General features: G+C 38.9%; 1 protein-coding gene across 4 annotated transcripts in view; it reads right to left on the bottom strand.

Annotated features, from left to right (window-relative positions):
- Positions 1 to 202: 202 nt before the first annotated feature.
- Positions 203 to 23,838, bottom strand: part of LOC138741254 (importin subunit alpha-7) — a 55,648-nt gene continuing 32,012 nt past the window's right edge. For 3 of the 4 annotated variants that reach the window (XM_069895040.1, XM_069895042.1, XM_069895041.1), the window contains 5 exons: positions 20,315 to 20,393; positions 3,973 to 4,098; positions 3,408 to 3,535; positions 1,803 to 1,981; positions 203 to 1,717 (listed from right to left, as the gene is read on the bottom strand). In XM_069895040.1, coding sequence (XP_069751141.1) covers positions 1,530 to 1,717; positions 1,803 to 1,981; positions 3,408 to 3,535; positions 3,973 to 4,098; positions 20,315 to 20,393 — 700 coding nt within the window. In that variant the 3' untranslated portion in view covers positions 203 to 1,529. The remainder of the gene's footprint in view (positions 1,718 to 1,802; positions 1,982 to 3,407; positions 3,536 to 3,972; positions 4,099 to 20,314; positions 20,394 to 23,838) is intronic. The other variant, XM_069895043.1, reaches the window with a different exon arrangement.

Here is a 23,838-nt window from a genome sequence, read left to right as displayed (position 1 = left end):
AAGGCTTCTTAAATTAGAACAACTTCATTTTATGCAACATAATAACTAATTTAATTGCAAATATAATCTAAATCCTGATGGTAGTTCGTTTGATTTAACACACAGCTCATCTCCCAAATGCCTCAAGCAGTACATCCAAAGATAATTTTGTTTGACAGAGGAAATTACAAATGATAAAAATATTGATCAGTGAAAATCAATGTGACTTCCCAAAAACAATTACTGGTGTAGTTTTATTTTTTTAAAATAACATTCGTCAGTCACAAAGATTATTCCAATTACTGTGCATTGTCTTTAACAGGCAAGTAATATCATTGGTGTAGTGGTTTGACATAAACCTGGAATTTAGATATTAAAGAGTAAGCCCCTGAGAAAAATGAAGCAAGTTTACAGATGAGAAATAAATATCCAATTGCTTTTTGAAGTGTGACATGCAGTTATAATGGCTGCAATAGTTTCATACCAGATGCTTGGCAAGGGATAAAGATATTTATTTTAAGGAAACGTATTAAATAAATGGAGGATGGCATTAATAGGGCTGCATTCCTTAGTTTGCAGTTGACAGTAAATACAGTCCATTCCAAAACAGATCAAATCTGTATGTTTTAAAGTACATGATCAACAGCTGCTCTGATGTAAATGCCTGGAAAGATCAGTCATTGGAATTTTCTTCAACACACCACGCAGCTTACGATTATCCCCAACAACATTATTACACCAAAAGCTGTCTCCTTAAAACCCTATAAAATCCTTCCCTTTCCAAGGAGGAAAGAAAATGTACGTAACAAATTTGAATGCTTAAATTCAGCCCTGATTTTTTAATTTTTAGCACTTAAAAACAGTTCTCCCAGTTGCAACTACACATTTGCACTAAACTCAACACACCAAATATGCCAGCTTTGAATGTTAACATGTTTCCAAAATACACTGCTTTGAAATTTCCAGTTAGAATCTTGAGTCCACCCTTGATTCGTGTTAAATGCTTGGCAATTATTCCATTAAAGTTGTAAATTCAAAATGAGAATCAGCACTAACCTGAACTTGCTTGTTATATTATTTATCATTCCTCACCACCCCAGGCCAACAACAACCACAAAATCACAGGCAACCATCCAAAGGCCAAATTTTTCCAACACTTCAACTTTTTTTAACCATCCAATTGTTCAAATGGCATGGTTACCCAAGGTTGATCCTGTTGTTGAAAAGCATTCAATCTGGATGAATTAAGAAACATACTGGACTTTAACCAGCTTTATTTCTGGGACAATTGCCTTTTGCTGACGCATGAGGTACGTGGGCACTTGGGGAGCAAAGGGAAGGTGCAACAGTTACCCACAACTCCCTCTACTCCAATGAAGTGGAGGTGATAACATTTTGTACTAAATTCAATTTTTCTTCAAATTTCTTTTTATCCTGAAGGAATGAGAAAAATTACCTTCAATGCAGCTGGGAAGGGGGAAGGGGAATGAAGAGGAGGTTGGGGTGAAGGAATGGGGTGCATGTAGTTGGTTGTGTTTTTGCTGAACATTTTACAATTGGAAACCCTCCATGGGTGCCACCTGTTGCTGAAATAGAAATTGCTGTGCATTTTCATCCACTCGTGGAGCAATATTTCTATCCTCATCTTCCACTCCAAAGTAATGCTCAATAAGATCAAATGCCTTCTGATAGATTTCCTGATTCTCATGGCTCTGCAAAAATTCTATTTTATCGAGACCTGGAATGAAGAAATATGACATTTATTATAACCTTTATGTAAATATGATTTTATGAGGGAAAATGAATGCTCCCATTCCTCTTACCATAGGCTTCTTCAATAAGGCTACAATATGGATTGATTCCTGTTCCATTCTGTTTTGCCTCTTGTTCTCCAAGTCTTAAGATATTGTCAAGTCCATTTAGAGCAACTTGAACTATCTTTGAATCCATAACAGTTAGTAGATCACAAAATGGCTTAATGCACCCCAAGTGTACAAGATACCTTGAAAATAAAGAGAAAAACAAACAAAAATACGAGGATATTTTATCAGGATTATTTTTGTTTGATTGTAGTGGACTATGTCCGAGGGTCTTCAAGACATTCAAAACAAGCTGTCAGGACATGGCTTCTCAGGGAAGCAAAATTCAAAAAATGTACTAAATTGAGTACAAAAACAGATTAAATTTAGTATTCCATTTCTAATAAGTAATTAAATTGCTGCCTAATTTATTAACAATAAAACAGCAAGGTTATTTGAATCCTATGATGTATTGTTTTGCAATTTCACTTCCCTTCATGCTCAATTGCACTTGAAGCTATCTCTTGCTCATCTCTTAGGAGCACTCTTTCCTCCTTTCATCCTAAAAAAACCAAAATCTCTTTTTCACATCTAAAGAAACAGCTAAAACTTTTTTTATAATAAGGAAACAATCTGAAAATAGGCAAAGAACAAAACTCAAGAAATCACATGCATCCACTGCAAAGTTGAGAAGTATATTGTATACGTTTCTTCACCACTATATCATGTTGTCACTGGCAGAAGTTATGGATTTGTACCCCAATATTCCTCCACATATTCACCCCACTGGAAGTCCACAATAATCTTCGTCTTGTTTTACAGTCTCCCAACCTCCGCTTTGGGGGAAAGTTTTGAGAAGATGTAAGAGAAAGGTTTCTTGACACATAGTGGAGGGTTCCTGGAATGTATTGCTGGGGGAGGTGGTGGAGTCTGATGCAATGGGTACATTTGAAAGACTCTTAGGAAGGCACATAGATACAAGAAGAATGGAGGGTTTTAGCCTGTGAGGGAAGGAAGGAATGATTAGATTGATTGTAGAAAAGGTTTCTAGGTCAGCATAAAGCCAAGGGCTGATTGTCCCGTACTGTATGAATGTGCAGGTTAATTAGACAGAGATGTTAGTGGGACATATTTTTAATTTAGACATCCAACACAGTAGTAGGTTCTTCTGGCCTATGAGCCCATGTTGCTCAAAGAACCTACAAACCCCCCCATACATTTTTTTTGAAAGCTGGGAGGAAACTGGAGCACCTTGAAGCAGCCCATGCAGAAATGGGGTGAATGTACATACTTGCTGACACTGTAATGGTGTTGCGCTAACCGTGTTGCCCACACCATGCACAAAGTAGCTACCACATTTTTCTCAATAAATGTTGGGAATTTAAATTGTTTGCAATTACTTCATTTAAATTTATTTATACTTCTAAATACATAATATATACTTCTAAGTTCTATATTTCAGCATGGATTTGACTACTGGGGAGAACTGGACTGAGGCTGCCTTTGGTTTTCCCAAATGATAAAATATCAAGATATTTGCCTTAAATGGGCATTTAGAAAAGGTACTCTAGCCATGGAACAATGCTCCAACAAAAAGAAATGAAGACAAAATTTCAAAGCATTTCTTACTTGATCTGTTCTGGTGTTCCTCCAGATGTCGCATTTGTTATGCCCCATGCTGCTTCTTTCCTCGTCCGAAATTCTGCTCTTTGAAGAAGATCAATAAGCACTGGAAAGATGCTTGTATCTATGACAGCCTTAGAAAGAGAAAAGAAGGAATAGTTAATAACTGTAGATTGAAATGAGTTTTCATTCACAGAAGAGGTCACCAAATCTCACATTATCTCTAAGGAAAAATATGTCAAATCAAACCATGGAACAAGGCGGAAGGAACATGGAAACTTTGATAAAAATTGGATGAACAGCAACAGCCTCCACTGAATAGCAATTGTCTGAATTCACATCATGTTTTGTTCAGCATTGAAGAATCCAGTATCAATGATACTAACAACAAAAGCTACTGTATTCTGTACAATCGTCGAGACAGCAATAAAAATTGAGGAGGTATTGCATACATCTTGAATCACATAATCCTGAATATTCACTATTTGCAAATTAATGCAAATTAAATCAATCAAATTGGAGGGTTGATTCACTTATTTCAAAGTCCATATACATTTGTCCAATTGTCTACCTGAATCTGTGCTCGATTCCCAGCTGCAATGTTTGAAATGGTCCAACAGGCCTCCTTTCTTATGGATTCTTTTGGACTACTTAATAAATGCAGGAGGCATGGCAAAGCTGAACAATTTAATATGACCTGGCCAAAACAAAAGTCACATTCTATAAATGAAAGTTTGCATTACAAGTTCTCAGTTCCCTGAATTTAAATCAACCTTCCGAATTGAGGGAGAGATTCATACAACACAGAAACAATCTCCATCGTGTCATGCTGACAGTGGAGTACTTTTCCATATTAATCACACTTACCAGCAATCAACATGTTGTCCACTGCCTTGCTGATTCAAATGAGGACCCAGGAGGAACAGGGAGCAGAGACAGATCTTCCAGCACTCCTCCACGGGGTCCTATCGCCAGCCGTTACAGAGACAGCCACTTACCGGTTTAAATTGCCTGTAAAATGGGACTGGATATGTTTGTTTTGTCGAACACTGGAGAATCCACATACGTCTGTGGCAAATTCATCGGTGCTCAAGCCTGACATCTTAGACCATGAGGGGAGCCACAGACTCGTTCAAGGCACCAGAGCAGGAGAACACCACCCCATGAGAAGAATCCGCCTGGGAGAGGTCCCTCAATGTCAGAGCCTACAGCAGTAGGCCAGTGAGGAACTTAAATTAGGCTGTGGGCTCCTGAAGATCGGCTCATGGGAACAAGGTATCAGGACCAAGAATCATGAAGCTGGTGAGCAATGCTCCGGAAGTGTCTTGAGTGTTAGAAGCATCTTCATCTTATCGGTGATTTGGAACACAGGCTAAAAAAGAATAAGTTGGATGTATGGAGTTTGGGTTTACCACTGGAACAGACAGGAGATTGAGTAGCTCTGGGGGGCTCTGGGAATGCAGAAGGTGGCAGGATTCACAAACACTCAATATCTCAGAAAAGACTTTTGCCTCTCTTTCTCTTCTTGATCAAGACACTGGATGACTGGTGCTTCTGTGTGTCTTTACGGACAAACAAGAGCAAGAAAAATTTGTATGTTTATGTACTTGAAAAGAAGGGAACCTTTTGACAAATCAGGTGTCCATCCCTTTCGTAGGCAGTGTGTGCTAGACTGCAATATTCCTCTGAGTGAAAAAATGCTTCCCTTCTCCTCACATTAATATGATGCCCTCTGATTTTAGAAGTTTTGGAGACAAATTTCTCATTTTCCATCCTCTATGTGCCTCTCATGGATTTGTACACCTCTGGCAGGTTCCCTGCCATCCACCCACCCACCACTGTATCCCAGCTATGGGAAAAAATGACACAATGACCCTCTCCATTCTCTCCTCTGGACTGAAATGTTCAATCCTAGACAACATCCAGGTCAATTTCTGTGCACCCTCTTTAGTTATGTGCTTACCTTCAGTGCGGTGAACAGAAATGCTCACAATTCTCCAACTATGACCTCATCAAAGTTTTATAAAATTGAACCACAACCACTTGTTATCTCTCAGTCTTCTATGCTCCAGTGAAAACAGACCCAGTTAATCCAATCCTAATAACTCAAGCCCTTCATCCCTGGTAATATTCTTGCACTATCTGTAACGCATCCTTCCAAAAATGTGGTGACATGAAATGTACATAATATTCCAATGTTTTGAACAACTGCAACACAATGACCCAACTCTTGTACTCAGTCGTTTGACCAATGAAGGCAGCATGCCACATCTTCCTCATCACCCTTGGCTGCCTGTGTTTAATTTTTATGGACCCATGTACTTGTACCCCAGGTATCTATTTTCTATCTTCAATAACACTCCCCAGGGACCTGTCATTCCATGTACATGACCTTGCCCATTTTAATTTCCCAAACAACATCACTTTGCACTTGTCCAGAGTTAAATTCCACCTGTCATTCCCTTGCCACTTTTCCAGTTGATCATGCCATTCACATTCTCATCAAAATCATTAACGTGGATGATGAACAAAATAAATATATATGCAATACATTACTGATTACAGGCCTCGCAGTCTTTCTTCAGACATCAGTAGTCCTGCCATCCCAGGAATCAATTTGGTGAACCTTCACTGCACTGTCTCAACAGCAAGAATGTTTTTCTTCAGATTGGGAGATCAAAACTGAACATAATACTCTCAGTGTGGCTTCACCAACAGCCTATATAACTGCAGTAAGACTATCCTGCTTCTATATTCAAAATCTCCTGCAATAAAGGCTCACATGCTGTTTGCTTCTTTCACTCCCTACTGTATCTGCATTTCAACGCTCAGTGACCGAACCACTATAACCCCTAGGTCTCATTGACCCTCCTTTTCTAATTTCTCATCATTTGGATAATAATCTTCCTGTTTTTGCCACCAAATGGATAACCTCACATTGGTTGACATGATATAGTACTGCATTTGCCCACTCTACAAATCTGTCCAAGTCAACTTACATCTTGTATTGTCATCCATCTGCAAATTTAGACATGTTACATAAAATCCCTTCATCTGGATTATCGATATATGTTGTAAGTATCAGAGACCCAGCACTGAACTTTATGGTCTTGTTGCCAACCAATTTTCTATCCACATTAATACATTACCTCCTACATCATGTTCTCTAATTTTGCACACCCTAATGTCATGTGCAGTATCTTATCAAAGCCTTTTGAAGGGCCATATACATCACATCAACTGGTTTGCCTTTGTCCACTCTACTGTTACATCCACAAAATATTCTGGAAGATTTGTCAAGCATTAATTCCCTTTCATAAATCCATGTGTGACTTGGATGAATCATGTCACTCAGTAATGTGTAGCAATGACATCTTTAATAATTGATTCCAGATATTATTTTTTGCAGTTCTGAAGTCAAGTTGACTGGACCATGTTCCCTGATGCTCTCTCCCTTCCTCCCTAAAAAGTGGTGACACAATAGCTACCCACTAATGCAAAGGAACTGATTTGGAGTGTAGAAAATGTTGGAACATAATCACCGATGCATCCACTAGCTCAGGGCCCACTTTCAAAAATATTCTGGGATGCAGACTTTCATTAATCAATGATTAATCAAATTTCAATGTCAATTAACCTCACACAATTTCACAACTGATCAGAATTTCTCTTTTACACCAGTCCCTGTAATGTTCCCTGCAAGTTTCCTCTTGTACTCAATTTTCATCCTCTTAAGTAGAATTTGAAATATCTCCCAGTCTTCAGGTTTGTGGCCCGGGCCCAACATATTGACAAAGCTGATGAAGGAAAGTCTGTGGATGTTGTCTACATGGACTTTAGTAAACCCTTTAACAAGGTCCCACATGCAAGGTTAGTCAGGAAAGTTCAGACCCTCGGTATTCATGATGAAGTCGTGAACTGGATTCAACAATGGATGGACAGAAGAAGCCAGAAAGCAGTGGTAGTGGATGATTGCTTCTCAGATTGGAGGCCTGTGATTAGTGGTGTGACTTTGGGATCAGCGCTGGGACCATTGTTGACATCTATATCAATGATCTGGATGATAATATGGTAAACTGGATCAGCAAGTTGCAGATGACATTAAGATTGGAGGGTTGTGGACAGCAAATGTTTCCAAAATTTGTAGAGGGATCTGGACCAGATAAAAAATGGCAGATGGCATTTAATGCAGACAAATGTGTGGTGTTGCATTTTGGAAGGACAAACCAAGAAAGAGCATACACAGTAAATGGTAGGGCACTAAGGAGAGCAGTATAACAAAGGGATAAGGGAATACAGATACATAATTCCCTGAAAATGGCTCCATAGGTGGATAGGGTTGTCAAAAGAGCCTCTACCTGCTTTGCACTCATACTTTGAAGAAGGGCTCAAGGCTTACGCATCAGTTATGTAAGTTACACAGGATTGAAATGCCATAACATACTATGTGTAACACAGACTGACAGTGATCTGCAGAAGAGATGACCACTTTGCTACTTCTGTTGTCAAAAGATAGAGAACAGCTTTGCGGTGGCATTTTAAAGAGCCACTTGTGATCGACCAAAATCTGGGCAAAAGAAAGCAAGATTATTCTTGTTTCTGAAATATAACCATTATAATGGTTACTTCGTCAGACTCATATCTGAGTTTGTAAAATTATCGTAGAAGTACTGTAGCCTCCATGCCAGAGGGGGAAATCATTTGTATGTAGAAACAATTCTCTGAAAACTACTCTACAAGAAATTTATGGGTTTTGAGAAGTCTGATGCCTCACACCTACTCCATAATTACTGTTGATCAACAATTTAAATAATCTGAGTTTCAAAACAAAACTGACTGAACTTTAAAATCGTCTCTTTAGAATTATACCTGAACTGTAATAGTTTTCATTTTGCTCCAACCACACACACACACACACTTGCACATAGTGGGGTTAAGTTAGAATTAAGTTTAGAGTTTTTAAAAAAAATTATATTTTAAGAAAATGCAGAATATACAACTCAATTAATAACAATAATACATTGAATATAAAATCATAGAAAAACATTCATAAGGTCTGAAAACAAAATAAAAAGGTGCCCCTTCCCAGATTCAAAAGAAAAGAGGATAGACAGCAAGGAATAGAGGGAAGTTAAGTTGAGAGTTAAGTAAGAAGTGTTATGCTATTAATAGTTATCAATAAAAAGAATTGTTTTGAAGATTCCATTGTCTTGGTGAATTTATATTGTTGCTGATCTAGTACATAATAAAATTGGGGGCTTGTCCCAATTAGGAGCTTATTGACCAATTAATTTTTTATTTGTTTTGTTAAATTTCTTTCGAAAGCCTTTAAATGGCTTATGTGTGTGGAAACAGGAGCAATGGGATTTATTAACTTTTTGGAATCTCTAACCTCTGTAGATTTGATGGTGGGGGGAGGGGGTAACACAGATGAGTTGCTGGTTATCGCTCAAGAGTTGGAACAGATTGAGTTAGAAGAATATAGATTATAAAGAGAGAAAGAACAGTATGAGTTAGAAATACTTAGAATTCAGATGGAAGAAACAGAAAAACAAAGAGAAGAAACAGAAAGGCAAAGGTATTTTGAGAGAGAACAAAAGGTAGTTTGAGCCAGAGTTTGAGAAACTTAGATAGGAGAGACAAGAGAGAGAAAGGGAGTTTGAGAGTAAAATAAACACTTGACAAGATTCTGCAGAATTAGCAGATGAGTATGCTTTAACCTTCAATCTTAACTTAAGGCCAAGTGGAACTTTTCAAAAGGGGCAAGATTCTGCAGAATTAGCAGATGAGTATGATTTAACTCACAAGGTGAGATTTGTGCCCAATAGACCTTTTCAAAGAGATAATATGGAGTACCCATTTAAATTAGAAAATAAATGCTTGCAAAGAAAATGCTGTGCAAATTGATTTAATGGGGATGGAATTCTGTGATGGTGCACAATGGCAAATAAGCTGTGATGACTTGCCAGAAACATTAAATTTTTCTTTGTTGGACCAGAGTTTTGGTGTTAAACTAGAATAATGATTTGTCATTATCTTGAAAGGAGTTTATAGAGAGGCAGGATATAGATCCTGATCTTGCTGAAGTGAGAGATAAAGTTCTCTCTGCTGAGGAAATTAAGAAAGTGCCAGTTGGATATTATTTTAAAGAAGGTGTGTTCAAATAAAATGGAGATCATCTGATATCCCTGCCAATGAAGAATGGACAGTTGATCACCAGGATTTAGTTCCTAAAGCCTATAGGGATGAGATTTTAACCTTGGCCCATAGTACACTTAGTGGTTATCTTGGGGTAAAGAAAACCATCTATAAAATTATGAAACAATTTTATTGGCCTAGTTTAAGAAAATATATTGTGACATATTGTTGGACCTGTCACGCTTGTCATGTTGCCAGAAAACTAATCAAGGTTCCACAGTGGCTTATTTAAAACCTTTTCCTGCTTTAGGAGAACCTTTTTCTAAAGTTATTGTAGATTGTGTTGGTCTATTGCCCAAGATGAAAGCCAGAAATGAATATTTGTTAACTATCATGTGTACAGCTTCCAGATATCCAGAAGCCATACCACTTAAAAAATGACTGTGTCAAGTGCTCTTGTGAAATTTTTCACTTTAGATGGTCTGCCTAAAGAAATAAAATCAGGAGGAGTCATGTGATGGAGTAGTGGCCAGTCACGAAAACCAGCCCTCTCCAGGAAAATAGGAAAAAAGTTAGGAAAAAGCAAAGCAAGACAAAAATAGAATATAAGAAATAGAAGATAAAGATACAGAGAAGAGAAAGAAGATGGCTTCCAAGAAGGAGAACGTAAGAACAACTGGGAAAAAAGAAGTAAAAAAAGTCACCGGAGAAGAAAGAAGAAGGCCTTACCTGCAGGAAAGAAAAGACGCTGTGGTGACGAGGAATGCCCAAACCTCGAGCTCAGTGCCTGCCCTACAGAGTCATGACCCACCAGCCAGTGCAATACAAAAATACAAAAAATTGTGCAGTGCGCAATCAAAGGAAAAAGAGGACACCAGCAGGAGAGGGGCTCAGCAGAGGAACAGGCTGTCACAGAGTGAGCAGCTGATGGATGCCCGACACCAGGACTCTCAGCTGGAGGATAAGGAAGACAGCAGAAGAGGGAGCAACAAAACAGACGTGGAAGATAGACGGAGGAAAGACCGACAAGAAGACCAACAGGAAGCACAACAGACGAGCAGCCCAGGAGGTGAGGATCAGCAACAAGAGGCCCAGCAAGAGGAGACCTGACAAAGAGATACAAGCAGCTCATCAGGAAAAACAGAAGAGACACAGACACAAAGAAGAGAAGAAGAAGACACAAACACAGATACAGACACAGAAGAAGAGGAAGAAGAAGACCAAGATCTTCACAGAGAAATAGAAGGTAAAACTGATGGACAAAGAGAAATAAAAGGTAAAACTGATAAACAGAATATAGATAAAGTCTTTTTTGAAGAACAAATGAGGTCACTAAAAGAATGGTTATCATTAAAATTTAATGCAATTAAAAGGAAAATGAAAGGAACAGAAGATAAAATGCAAAGGTTAGAACTGGTAATGACAGAAATAGGGAAAAGAGTAGAGAATGTGGAAGAGCGGGGAACGGCTGTGGAAATTGAAGTGAATGACTTAAGAGAAAAATTGGAATAAAGTGACAAAAAAAATTAAAGAGACCAAGAGTTGTTATCTCAGAAAATTGATATGTTGGAAAATTATAGTAGACGAAACAACATAAAAATAGTGGGCCTGAAGGAGGGTGAAGAAGGCACAGACATGAAGGAATTTATAAAAGGATGGATCCCAAAAGTCCTGGGAATGACAGAAATGCAGGAAGAAATTAAAGTAGAAAGGGCACACAGAGCATTAGCTCCGAAACCACAGACTCATCAAAAACCAAGATCCATCTCAGTAAGATTTTTGAGATACATGACAAGAGAAAATATATTGGAACAGGCAAGGAATAAAATTAGAGAAGATTATAAACCATTGGAATACAAGGGTCAAAAATATTTTTTTACCCAGACATAAGTTTTGAACTCTTAAAGAGGAGGAAGGAATTTAATACAGCGAAATCAATTTTTTAGAAAAAGGTTACAAATTCATATTAAGACATCCAGCAGTGCTTTAAATATTTATACCCAGGGAGCAAAACAGACTGTTCTCGGATCCGGAGAAAGCGCAAGAATTCACAGAACATTTACAGGACAGGACAGGAGAAGAGATGAAGGGAGGAGTCACGTGATGGAGTAGTGGCCGGATGGTGAACTCCAGCCCTCTCCAGAAAAGTCGGGAAAAACAAAGAAAAACACAAAGGCACAGAAATAAAAGTTACAGAAAAGTGAGTATAAAGGTGGAAAGAAGATGGCGACAAAAAAAGAAAAATCGAAAGCAACGGTAAGAAGAGAGGAAGAGAAGACAAAGGAGGAAAAAGGTGAAGGCCTTACCTGTCCGAAGAGGCCCGCTGCGGAGAGAGAAACCCGCTCCCTCAGGTCGGTAAATAATGGACTACAAAAATGGCTCGCTGAGCCGAGTAAAAGTGCGCAACCACGCATGCGCGATTCCTCGCGCATGCGCGATGCGAATGAAAAAAAACACACCGACGGGAGGGGGGACCAGCTGGGGAGTCGATCTCCACAGCCGGCAACGACAGCTGCAGAACACCTGCAGCAAGAAGAGACCACAGAAGACAATAGAAACAAGAAAGAAGAGGAGGAGAGGGCACCAAAGAAACAACAGATGGCCAACCCAGAGGAAGAAGAAGAGGAAGAGGAAGAGTACAGAGAAATAGAAGAAGAAAAGAAAGGCAAGATAAAGAAGGTACTTGCTCTTATTAAAGGATACATGGAGTCATTTAAAGAATGGCAAACACAGGAATTTAAGGATTTAAGAAAAAGAATAAACAACACAGAAGAGAAAATAAATAAAATGGAGATGACCTTAACAGAAATGGGAAAGAAAATGGACAAGATGGAAGAGCGGGCAGTAACAGCAGAAATGGAGGTAGAAGACTTAAAAAAGAAATTGGAGAAATCTAATAAAAAAACTAAAGAGACACAAGAACTACTAGCTCAAAAAATAGATACAATGGTAAACCATAACAGAAGAAATAACATAAAGATAGTGGGCCTTAAGGAAGATGAAGAAGGCAAGAATATGAGGGAGTTTATAAAAGAGTGGATCCCTAAGACCCTAGGATGTCCAGAACTACAGCATGAAATGGAAATAGAAAGGGCACATAGAGTATTGGCCTCTAAACCACAACCACAACAAAAACCAAGATCTATTGTAGTAAAATTCCTAAGATATACTACAAGAGAAAAGGTACTGGAGAAGACAATGGAAAAAGTAAGAGAGGGCAACAAACCACTGGAGTATAAAGGGCAAAAAATCTTCATTTATCCAGATATAAGTTTTGAACTCCTAAAGAAGAGAAAAGAGTTCAATACAGCAAAGGCGGTTTTATGGAAGAAAGGGTATAAATTTATACTAAAGCATCCAGCGGTATTGAAAATATTTATTCCAGGACAACAAAACAGACTATTCTCGGATCCAGAAGAAGCACGAAAATTTGCAGAACAATTACAAAAATAGACTGAGGGAGGAAGACGGGTAATGAGAGTTAAAATGATCACGATTGATATGTATGTGGGTAAAGACAAAAATAGACTGAGGGATGAAGACGGGTAATGAGAGTAAAAATGATCACGATTGATATGTATGCGGGTAAAGAGGTATAAGAGTGAATAGAGACAATGAGCGAACTTAGAGGAAAATATAGATAGTATAGACAAGAATTAATAAGGGAAGGTAATGGAATAGAGAGAATAAGGAGGGAATTAAAAGAGTGACCTTTGTGACATATGAAAAGTGAAATCTTTTCTGGGGGAGGCGGGGTGGGGGGAAATAGCGGTCACTGCAAAATCAGTTGACGCTTGCGAGTGGATTCGCAAATCCAAATGGAGAGGGGAGATGTGGTTGTCTGACAAGGGATAAAGGACAACTCAGGAGATGAAGGGGAGATTGGGGATAAATAAGATAGAAATAGGAGAATAAGGAAAATGTTGGATGTTGTAGGAATGTTGTCTTATAAAGAGTTGAAAATAAGAAAACAGAAATGGAAAAGGAGGAAAGGTAATGATGGAAAAACGGAAAGAGAAGATAAACAAAATATAAAAGGGCTACGCTGAACTATATGTCTTTAAATATTAATGGAATACATAACCAAATTAAAAGGAAGAAACTACTAAATTTAAATGAATAAATGTATTCCATTAGAAAAAATAACAGATAGGTTAAGAAATAATATTGAAATATTCGAGCAAGTATAGGAGCCTTACATTAAATACAATAGCGAAAACCTACCGGGGACAAACAGTACCTAAGTTGATGGAAGGAGAAGGAAAGAAAAGAATGGACTCAGTAGAATTTCTGGTGTAATTTTGTTGAATGACAACATTGTCTGACTGGCTTAATGCAACCTAGATTGTATACCTAAAATGGATGAGAGGGGGGGGTGGGGGTGTGGTTTGGGAGGAAAGGGGGGGGGAGAAAAAGTCACTGTATATGTGTGAAAAAGAAATAGTGTATATCATGGCTAATGTGATTTATGGTGTGAAAAATAAAAAAATTTTAAAAAAAGAGAAGAGATGAAGAGATGTAACAAGAATGAAGAATGGCGATAAAGTATATATATAAAGATGTAAAAATAATGTATATGTAAAGAACTAAAGAGGGAAAAGGGAAGAAAGGGAGTAAGGGGGAAAAAAGAAGAGAGAGCTTTGTTTATGTGTTAAAAAAAGTGTTTCCTGGAGAAGGCTGGGTAGAGGGGAATAACCGTCATTGCAAAATCAGTTGATGCTGTGAACAAGATCACAATCCAAATAAAAAGGGGAGTTGTGGCTGCCCGGCAAGGGGTATAGGGCAACTCAGAGAGGGGAGGATCTTTTGGGGTTAAGGTATTAGTGGATGTGGGAACCGCGGGGGTACTTTATGTCTTAAATGTGTTGTCATACATTAAGTGTAATAAGAGAAAATTTCATCCCTAAGAGATGAAAATTGGGAAAAGGGGGATGGAGGTAGCGAAGAGGTGGAAAAGAGGTGTATGCGAAGTATAAGATGGCCATGTTGAACTATATGACCATAAACATTAATGGAATACATAACCAAATTAAAAGGAAGAGGCTACTAAATTTATTGAAGAAGGAAAAAATAGATATAGCATTTGTGCAGGAAACGCATCTAACTGAAGCGGAACATAACAAACTAAAGAGAGACTGGGTAGGACACATAACAGCCACATCCTATAATTCAAAAGCTAGAGGTATAGCCATATTAATTAACAAAAATGTATCAATCAAAATAAAGGAGGAAATAATAGATCCAGTGGGGAGGTATGCAATGATAAAGTGTCAGGTATACTCAGAATTTTGGAATTCGCTCAATATATATGCACCTAACGAGGAGGATTGAAAGTTTATGCAAGATATTTTTTTGAAGATTGCAGACACACAGGAAATATATTGATAGGAGGGGATTTTAACCTTATTTTGGATCCAATGTTGGATAAAATTGGACAAAAGACAAGTAAAAAGAATAAAGTAGCCAAATTTATGGTTAAATCAATGCAGGAAATGAAACTTATGGATATATGGAGAAGGCAACACCCAAGAGAGAAGGAATTTTCATATTATTTGAGTAGTCACAAAACTTATGTTTTTGTTGTCAGCCCATATTCAAGGGAGAGTTAGGAAAACTGAGTATAAAGCTAGACTACTATCAAAGCATTCACCCCTATTATTAGCAATAGAACTGGAGGACATCCCACCAAGAACATATAGATGGAGGTTAAACTCCATGCTACTTAAAAGACAGGAATTTAGGGAGTTTATTGAATGCCAAATTAAAACATATTTTGAAATAAACACAGGATCAGTGAAAAACATATTTATATTATGGGACACAATGAAAGCCTTCATTAGAGGGCAGATAATAAGTTACGTGACTAAGATGAAAAAGGATTACAATTGGGAAATAGAGCAGTTGGAAAGGGAGATAGTAAGTACAGAAAAGGAATGAGTAAAAAGGGATGATATAATGAAAAGGAGAGAATTGGCAGACAAAACAATTAAATACGAAACGTACAAGGAGGAGAAGAACATAATGAAAGCAAAGCAAAAGTATTACGAACTGGGAGAAAAAAACACATAAAATATTAGCCTGGCAACTTAAAACAGAACAAACTAATACTGGCATCAAGGAAAAAGGACAAACAAATTACATATAATCCAACAGAGATTAATGAAAATTTTAAGAAATTTTATAAACAATTGTATCAACGAGTGGAACGAGGGCAAAGATGATAAAATAGAGAAATTTTTAGGTAAAATTGAACTGCCAAAATTGCAAGAAGAGGAACAAAAGAAACTAATAAAACCATTTGAAATAGAGGAAGTACAGGACATATTAAAAAAAGATGCCAAACAATAAAACACCAGGAGAGGATGGATTTCCAATAGAATTTTATAAAACATTTAAAGAGTTATTCATTCCTCCTCTCCTGGAAGTAATGAACCAGGTAGAAGAAACACAAAACTTGCTGGATTCATGTAAGACAGCAATAATTACAATAATACCAAAGACGGGGAAGGATCCATTAATACTAGCATCATATAGACCAATATCTCTATTTAACTCAGACTATAAGATAATAGCGAAATTATTAGCAAACAGATTGGCCGACTGTGTACCTAAAATAGTAAAACAAGATCAAACTGGATTTATTAAGAAAAGATGAACAGCAGACAATGTCTGAAAACTTATTAATCTAATCCACGCAGTTCAAGGAAATAAGAAACCAACAGTGGCTGTTGCTCTAGACGCAGAAAAAGCCTTTGACAGAGTAGAGTGGAATTACTTATTTAAAGTATTACAGAAGTTCAATCTACCCGAAAAATATATAAATTGGATTAAAGCATTGTATAATGGACCATTGGTGAAGGTAACAGTAAATGGATATGTATCGAGTCAATTTAAATTAAGTAGATCAACTAGAGTTTTGGAGAGGGGTGGGTAGAGGGGAGGGAGGGAAAGGGGGGAAAAAAAAGGGAGAAAAGACCACTGTGTAAATTTAATGAGAAAAGTTTGTACACATTTTGGTTGACATGGTTCATAGTGTGAAAAATAATAAAATATTTTTAAAAAAGAAATAAAATCAGATCAGGAGAGTAATTTTATGTCAAGTTTGTTTCAGTAATTAGTTTATAAGTTGAGAGCTAAACATTATTTTCATATCACCCAAAATCTCAAGGGGCTTTAAAAAGATTCCATTCAACCCTAAAAAAAACATGACAAGAACCTATTCTCTCGAGAAAGAGAAGGATTGGGATGAGGGTGTCGATTCAATTTAATTTGCAGTGAGAGAGTCTGTACAAGAATCATTAGGTTTTAGTCCTTTTAAATTGGTATTTGGACATAAAGTTAGAGGACCTTTAATGTTGTTGAAGGAATAATGGATTAATAAGGATGTGCAGTTGAATTTGTTGGATTATGTTTCAAAGTTTTGAGATCACTTACAGAAAGTCTATAAGATAGCTGAGGAGAATTTGAAAGTGGCTTAAGACAAAATTAAACTCTGGTGAAGCATGATAAAAGAAAAGGTATGAGAAAGAACTTCTAAACCATGGGATAAAGTGTTAATTCTGTTCCCAATAAATTTAATCCTCTGAGAGCAAAATTATCAAGATGATATGAGATAGAATCCAGGGTTAATGAAGTCAATTACGTGGTTAAAACATCTGATAGGAGACATAAAACACAGTGTTGCCATGTCAACATGTTAAAAACCTTATTTTGAGAATTTGAAGCAGCCGTCACCAGAGGTAATTGGTTGTGGATAAAACTGAAGGATTTGAGGCTCATGAAACAATACAAGCTGATTCTTGTGAGGGTCATGTGCTAAGGGTGTAGGTCAATTGGTTGTAAATTGGGCAGCATGGTGCTGTACATCTAAATTTTAAAAAAATGGCTGATTAAAATCCATGTACACCGCATTTACCACCCTATCTTCATCAATATTTTTTGTCACTTCCTCCTAAAATTCAGTTATACTTGAGGCATGACCTACCCCTCACAAAGCCATGCTAACTATCTCTGAGAAGACTATGCCTCTCCAAGACCTTGTAAATCTTGTCTCCAAGGTTCCTCTCCATTAGTTTGCCCACCACTAATGCATGACTAGCAGGTCTATAATTCCCAGGATTCTTCCTATTACCTTTTTTAAACAAGTGTTATTTATAGTTGCCATTCTCCAATCCTCCATTCCATCCTCTATAGTCAGGAGAATGCAAAGATGCCAATGCCCCAGCAACATCTTCTCTCACTGCCTTGTGAAACCTGGAGTATATCTTGTCCGGTCACAGTGAATCTGTCAAGCCAAATGCTTTTAAACAGCTCCAGCACTTCCTCTTTCTTATCCTGAACCTCCATTACATGAGCCTGTTCTATACTACCTCACATTGACCCCACAGGTCCCTCTCTCTGGTGAACAGTGAAGCAAAATATTCTTTTAGGACTTCCCCTGCCCCCACACATGTTCCCTCCTTTAGCATTAAGCAGCCCTATCTTCACTCCAGACATCATTCTGTTCTTCATGGATCCCTAGAACACCTCAGGGTTCTCTTTAATCCTACTTGCCAAGGCCCTCTCATGCCCTCTTCTAGCTCTCCCTAGTCCCTCATGGCGACCATACAATTCTCATGAGCCTTTCTTGATATTTTTTATTTTAAACCTATTTATGCATCATTTTTTCTCTTAACTAGCTGTCTCACCTCTTTTGTCAACCATGGTTCCCTATCCTACCATCTTTTCCTGGTCTCAGTGGGACAAACCCATCCAAAACCCCACAGAAGTGGTCCCTAAACATCCTCCGCATTACTCTCAAAGAATAACTCAAGATTCAATTTATTGTCATGCAATAAAGACAGAGCAATATTACACAAAATTTATTTTAAGGCAGACAGATTCGCCATCATCAGAGATGGCCTGAAGCGCCTCTTACAGTCAGAGAAAGAGAAGCAAAAGCGAGTCTCTCCCAGAGTCACTGAGTGTCCATGGATTCGCCTCCAATGCTTCCACAGTTCCCTCAGCCACACAGAGTCATCCAAACCATCAGCAATCACTCTCCCCAGTATCTGCCTGATCCTAATTAGCCTTTTACTAACTGAACACTTCACTATTTTGTCTACTCCTATCTTTGTCCATAGCTATGCTAAAGGTCAGGGAGTTGTATTCACTGTCATTGAAATGCTCCTTCACCGAATTCTGTCTCCTAACCAGGTTCATGACCTAGTACTAGATCCAGTATGGCCTCTCCTTTAGTCAGCTTGATCAAATACTGTGCCAGGAATCCTTCTTGGACACAATGACAAATTTTGCCCCATCTATCCCTCTTGCAATTAGGAGGTCCCTGTCAATATCAGGGAAGTTGAAATATTCCATAACAACAACCCAATTATTTTTACATCATCCCAAAATCTGCCTATTTATCTGCTCCTCAGTTTCCCAAGGGTTATTTGGGGGCCTGCAGACTACTCCCAATGCAATGATCGCTCCGTTCCTATTTCTTACTGACTCAGTAAACCCTCCACAATGTTGTCCCTTTCTGCAGCTGTGATACTATCCCTGATTAGTAATGCAACTCCCTCCCCCCTCTTTCACCTCCCTCCCTATTCCTTTTGAAACAGCTAAACCCTGGTACCTTCATGAGCCAATCCTGTCCTTGTGTCAGCCAAGTCTCTGTAACAGCCACAACATCGTAACTCCATGTACTCTTCCATGCTTTAGTTCATCTCCCTTATTCCTAATACTTCTTGCATTGAAGTAACCACATTTAAATCCCTCAAACTTACTACGTTTATGCTCCCTCAACTGCCTGTCCTTCCTCACCATCTCATGACACGTTGCATCAGCCCTTCCCACCATCTGTTCTACCCTATCATTCTGGTTCCCATCCCCCTGCCAAATTCTTTGACAGTACCAGCAGATCTTTCTGCCAGCATATTGGCCCCCTTCTAATTCAGGTGTTATCCATCTTTTTTGTACAGATCTATCCTTCCCCAGACCCTGGCACGTGGGAGGCAACAAACCATCCAGATGTCTCTTTCGTGTCCCTGGAATCTGCTGTCTGCTCCTCCAACTGTTGATTCTCCTATCACTGCCACTTTCCTTTTCTCCCACCTTCCCTTCTGACCCAAAGGGTCCAATTCCAGAAACCTGGTCACTGTGGCTTTGTCCTGTTAGTTCGTCCTCCCCAACAATATTCAAACAGTATACTTATTATTGAAAGGGGTAATGGCCACGGGATATCCTGCATACCTGTCTGTTTGCTTTTCCCTTCCCTCTCCTGACAGGATAAGCTGGCTGCCTCCTGCAGTTTCAGTGTGATTGCCTTCCTGTTGTTCCTATCTTTGAACTCCTCATTCTTTTGTACGAGCTGAATGGTCAATGAGCTTCAGCTCCGGTTCCCCAACACAGTCTGTACGGAGCTGCAACTTGATGGCAAGTCTCCCAGAATTCCCACATCTCACAAAACGGACACTCCACTAACACTTGAAATTCTGCCATGACAGCAATACAAAGTCAAAGAATAAATAACAATAAAATCTCATGAGAGTCTTCCGTTATTCGTCACCTCTTGTTGCTGAAGCTTCTTGAGCCAATGCCTTAACTCACCATTGCAATTCTGGTCCACTTGCATGATGGCTGCTCTGCTTATACCTTTCCCTTTTGCATTCTCTCGCTCAACTCCCATTAATGTTAGTTTTAACAAAAGTGATAATAATAAAAAGCTATAAAACTACAAAAGGCAATATTTCTTTACAATTGGCTTCAAACTCACAGTTCTGTGGTGCGCATACCTGTGTCTGGATATCATCACCTGTTACTATGTTACCAACAGCTCTTAATGCTGGTGATGCAACTTTATAATTATTATGCCTAAAAGAAATACAGAAAAATTACCTTTCACAAATTATTCATTCAACATTTCAACTGCCGATATTATACAAATGACACAAATCCTACTTAACATGAGCAATTCTCAAGGATGTGTACTCACTCCCCAACTATATAACCTCCAGAGCCATGACTGTACGGCTAAATACCATACCAACTCCGTCATTTACCAATGACTCCATAGTTGTGGGCCAAGAATCAAATAACAATGAAACACAATACAAGATATGGGGGGAGGGGGGGTGGTTTAAATTAATTTGGTAAGGGTGTGGGAACCAGAATGAGACTGCAAAGAATAAGGCAGAAGATCAAAAGCATGATGCTATGTGTTCTTAGCTTGTGAGGAAGGACAGACAGGGGACAACACATAAATATAGTCAGTAAGAGGGTTTGAAATGCGTCTATTTCAACACTAGGCATATTAGGAATAAAGGGAATGAACTTAGAGCATGGGTCAGTATATGGAATTATGATGTCGTGGCCATTGCAAAGACTTGGTTGGAGGAAGGGCAGGATTGACTGATGCAGGTACGAGGGTATAGGTGTTTAAAAGGAATACGATGGGAGGTAAGAAGGGAGGAATAGCATTACTGGTCAGAGATAGTTTCATGGCTACAGAAAGGGAGGACGCTGGTGAGGGAGAGCCTACTAAGTTGGTGTTGGTTCAAGACAGAAATAGGAAGGGAGCAATCACTGTACTAGGAGTAGTCTACAGACTAGGAGTAGTCTACAGGCCACCAAATAGCCCCGGGGTGCCGAGGAGGAGATAAACAGGAAATACAGGGTTGTAGATATGGAGACTTTAACATCTCTAATATTGACTGGCATTTCTTGACTGCAAGAGGGATAGATAGGACTGAATTTTTCAGGTGTATTCAGGAAGGATTCCTGCACAGTATTGCGGCAGAGTATATAGAAATGATTTGGGGAGATAAATTGGGAAAGGTTTGTTAGAGTAGGTCACATGCAAACACTTTAAAACAGATCTTATTTGAAATATTGGAGACATAGTGGATTCTCACACCTTTTTGCAAGAGCTTTGAAGAGTGCTCAAAAGACTTTACTAATGGGTCATTGTTTATCAAGGCAACGGATGAAAGAGCAGGCTGAGAACTGTGTGTGCCTGTAATGCCTTACCAGGGATAGTGGTGGAGGCTGAAACATTAAGAGCATTTAAGAGACTCTTAGACAGGTACATGGATGGAAGAAAAATAGAGGTTTACAGGGTAGTGAGGGTTTAGTACCTTTTGTAAGGAATATATGGGTCGGCACAACATCGAGGGCTGAAGGGCCTGTACTGAGCCGTAGTGTTCTATGTTCTAAAGTAATTGAAAGTCTTGTTGCATGATGTCAACATTGCCTCTTTCTCAACATCAATACAAAGAAGAGGAGGAAAATTCCTGACTTCAGGAGAGGGAGCAGAGTTCTCAGCCATGTCCACATTAATGGTGGCAAAGTCAAAAGGGCAGATATCTTCTTGTCCTGAGGAAGAGATCTCCAATGACCTGACCTGTGACAAGCATGTTGATATGACAGTCAAGAAACCACACAAAACCTTCTACTTTCTTAAAATACCAGGAAGTTTGCATGACTGCTCCCCCAACAGCTTCTACATGTGCACCATCAACAATTGCCAATGCCAGAAGACATCTGTTTCAGACGAGTGGAGGAAAGTATAGGGGAGATGTTACTGGCAAGTTTTTTTAAAACACAGAGTGGTGGGTGCCTAGAATGCATTCCTGGGTGGGTGGTGGAGGCTGGTACAATGGAAGCAAGAGAAAAAGAGGGTTATTGGCTGCAAGGTTTGGAAAAGTTAAATTGATGGTTGGATATATTTTTATCAGTTGGCACATGCTGTGGGCCAAAGGGCCTGCATTGTTCTATGAAAGTATATTTGCTGGATGCATCACAGGCTGGAGCAGCTCAGTACGTAACAAACCCATCTCCTCCATGGACTCCATCTACATCTCCAAGAAAAGGCAGCCAACACACTGTGGACACACTCACTTCTCCATCCTTTCATCAGGGAGAAGGCTAAAGAGTGGGAAAGCTCTCACCAACAGGCTTAAGACAGTTTCTTTTCCACATCCTTCACAGTCCTGATTGAACCCCACAACAGTCCTATCGTGCTGTTCTTCTTTGGTGCCCAGTTGATCATCCTTTACTTGTAATTCTATATTCTGTCCACAGGGATTTTTATAGAGCTCAAGTCAAGTTTATTGTCATCTGATTGCACAAGTACAACCCGATGAAACAGTGTTCTTCGGGCCTCAGTGAAAAATATGCAGACACACAATCAGACATAACACGCATAGACAAACAATACATATGCAGGACAAGTATTCATATTACAAACAAATAAATAAATACTGTTTTGTTAATATGCGAGTCTCAGATAGTTAGTGTGAGCAGTTCTTTTGGTCGTTCAGCAGTCTCACTGCCTGTGGGAAGAAGCTGTTCCTCAGCCTGGTGGTGCTGGCTCTGATACTCCTGTATCTCCCAACAGGAGCAGCTGAAAAATGATTTTGCACGCTCTCTTCAGACAACAATCCCAGTAAATCATGTTGATGTGGGTGGGGAGAGAAGGGAGATCCCCTCTCCCACTCTTATGGTCCTGTGGATTGACCTCCAATCCATTTTCTCTGCAGCAACTGTATCACGCTGTGATGCAGCTAGCCAGGACACTCTTGATAGAACTCCTGTAGAAGGTTGACATAATGGGTGGCCAGTAGCCTTGCACGCTCAGTCTTATCAGGAAGAAGTCACTATTGTGCCTTCTTGACAAGTGAGGAGATGTGTGTCTGGTAGGTCACTAGTTATGTGAACTGCAAGGAACTTGGTGTTCTCCACTCTATCTACCACAGAGTTGTTGATGTGTTTTGGAGGGTGGTCATCCTGATTTTCCTAAAGCCTACGATCATCTCCTTCATCTTGTCCTCATTGAGACTCATGTTGTTACTCTCGCACCACATCACAAAATTTGGCTTCATTGTTGCTGATGAGGCCAACCACTGTTGTGTCATTGCAAACTTCATGGCACTGTTGGATCTGGATCTGGTGATGTATGAATGTTAGAGAAACTTGTCAGACTGCTCGCAGGAAAATCCTCATTATACTTGGAATTTTGTGACAAATAAACTTAAATCACAATGGACAGATATTGCTCAATATGTCCCCTTTCTCCAATTATTTATAAAAAAAAATTTGTTGCTTGAAGAAAAACAAGATACAACTAAGAAGCCAAACACAGCAGCTGCTGGAAATCTGAAATAGAAACAAAGGCAAAAATACACAGCAAGTCAGGAAGCAATGGGGAGAGAAACAGTTAACATTTCACATCAATATTCTTTCATTTGAAATTCAAAACATTGTTTTTCTCTCTCTGTCTGACTTGCCAAGCATTTCCATCTTGATTATTTAAGGCGTG

Source organism: Narcine bancroftii, chromosome 8, assembly GCF_036971445.1.
Source record: "Narcine bancroftii isolate sNarBan1 chromosome 8, sNarBan1.hap1, whole genome shotgun sequence".
Lineage (NCBI taxonomy): Eukaryota > Metazoa > Chordata > Chondrichthyes > Torpediniformes > Narcinidae > Narcine > Narcine bancroftii.
This window is presented reverse-complemented; position numbering and strand designations above follow the sequence as displayed.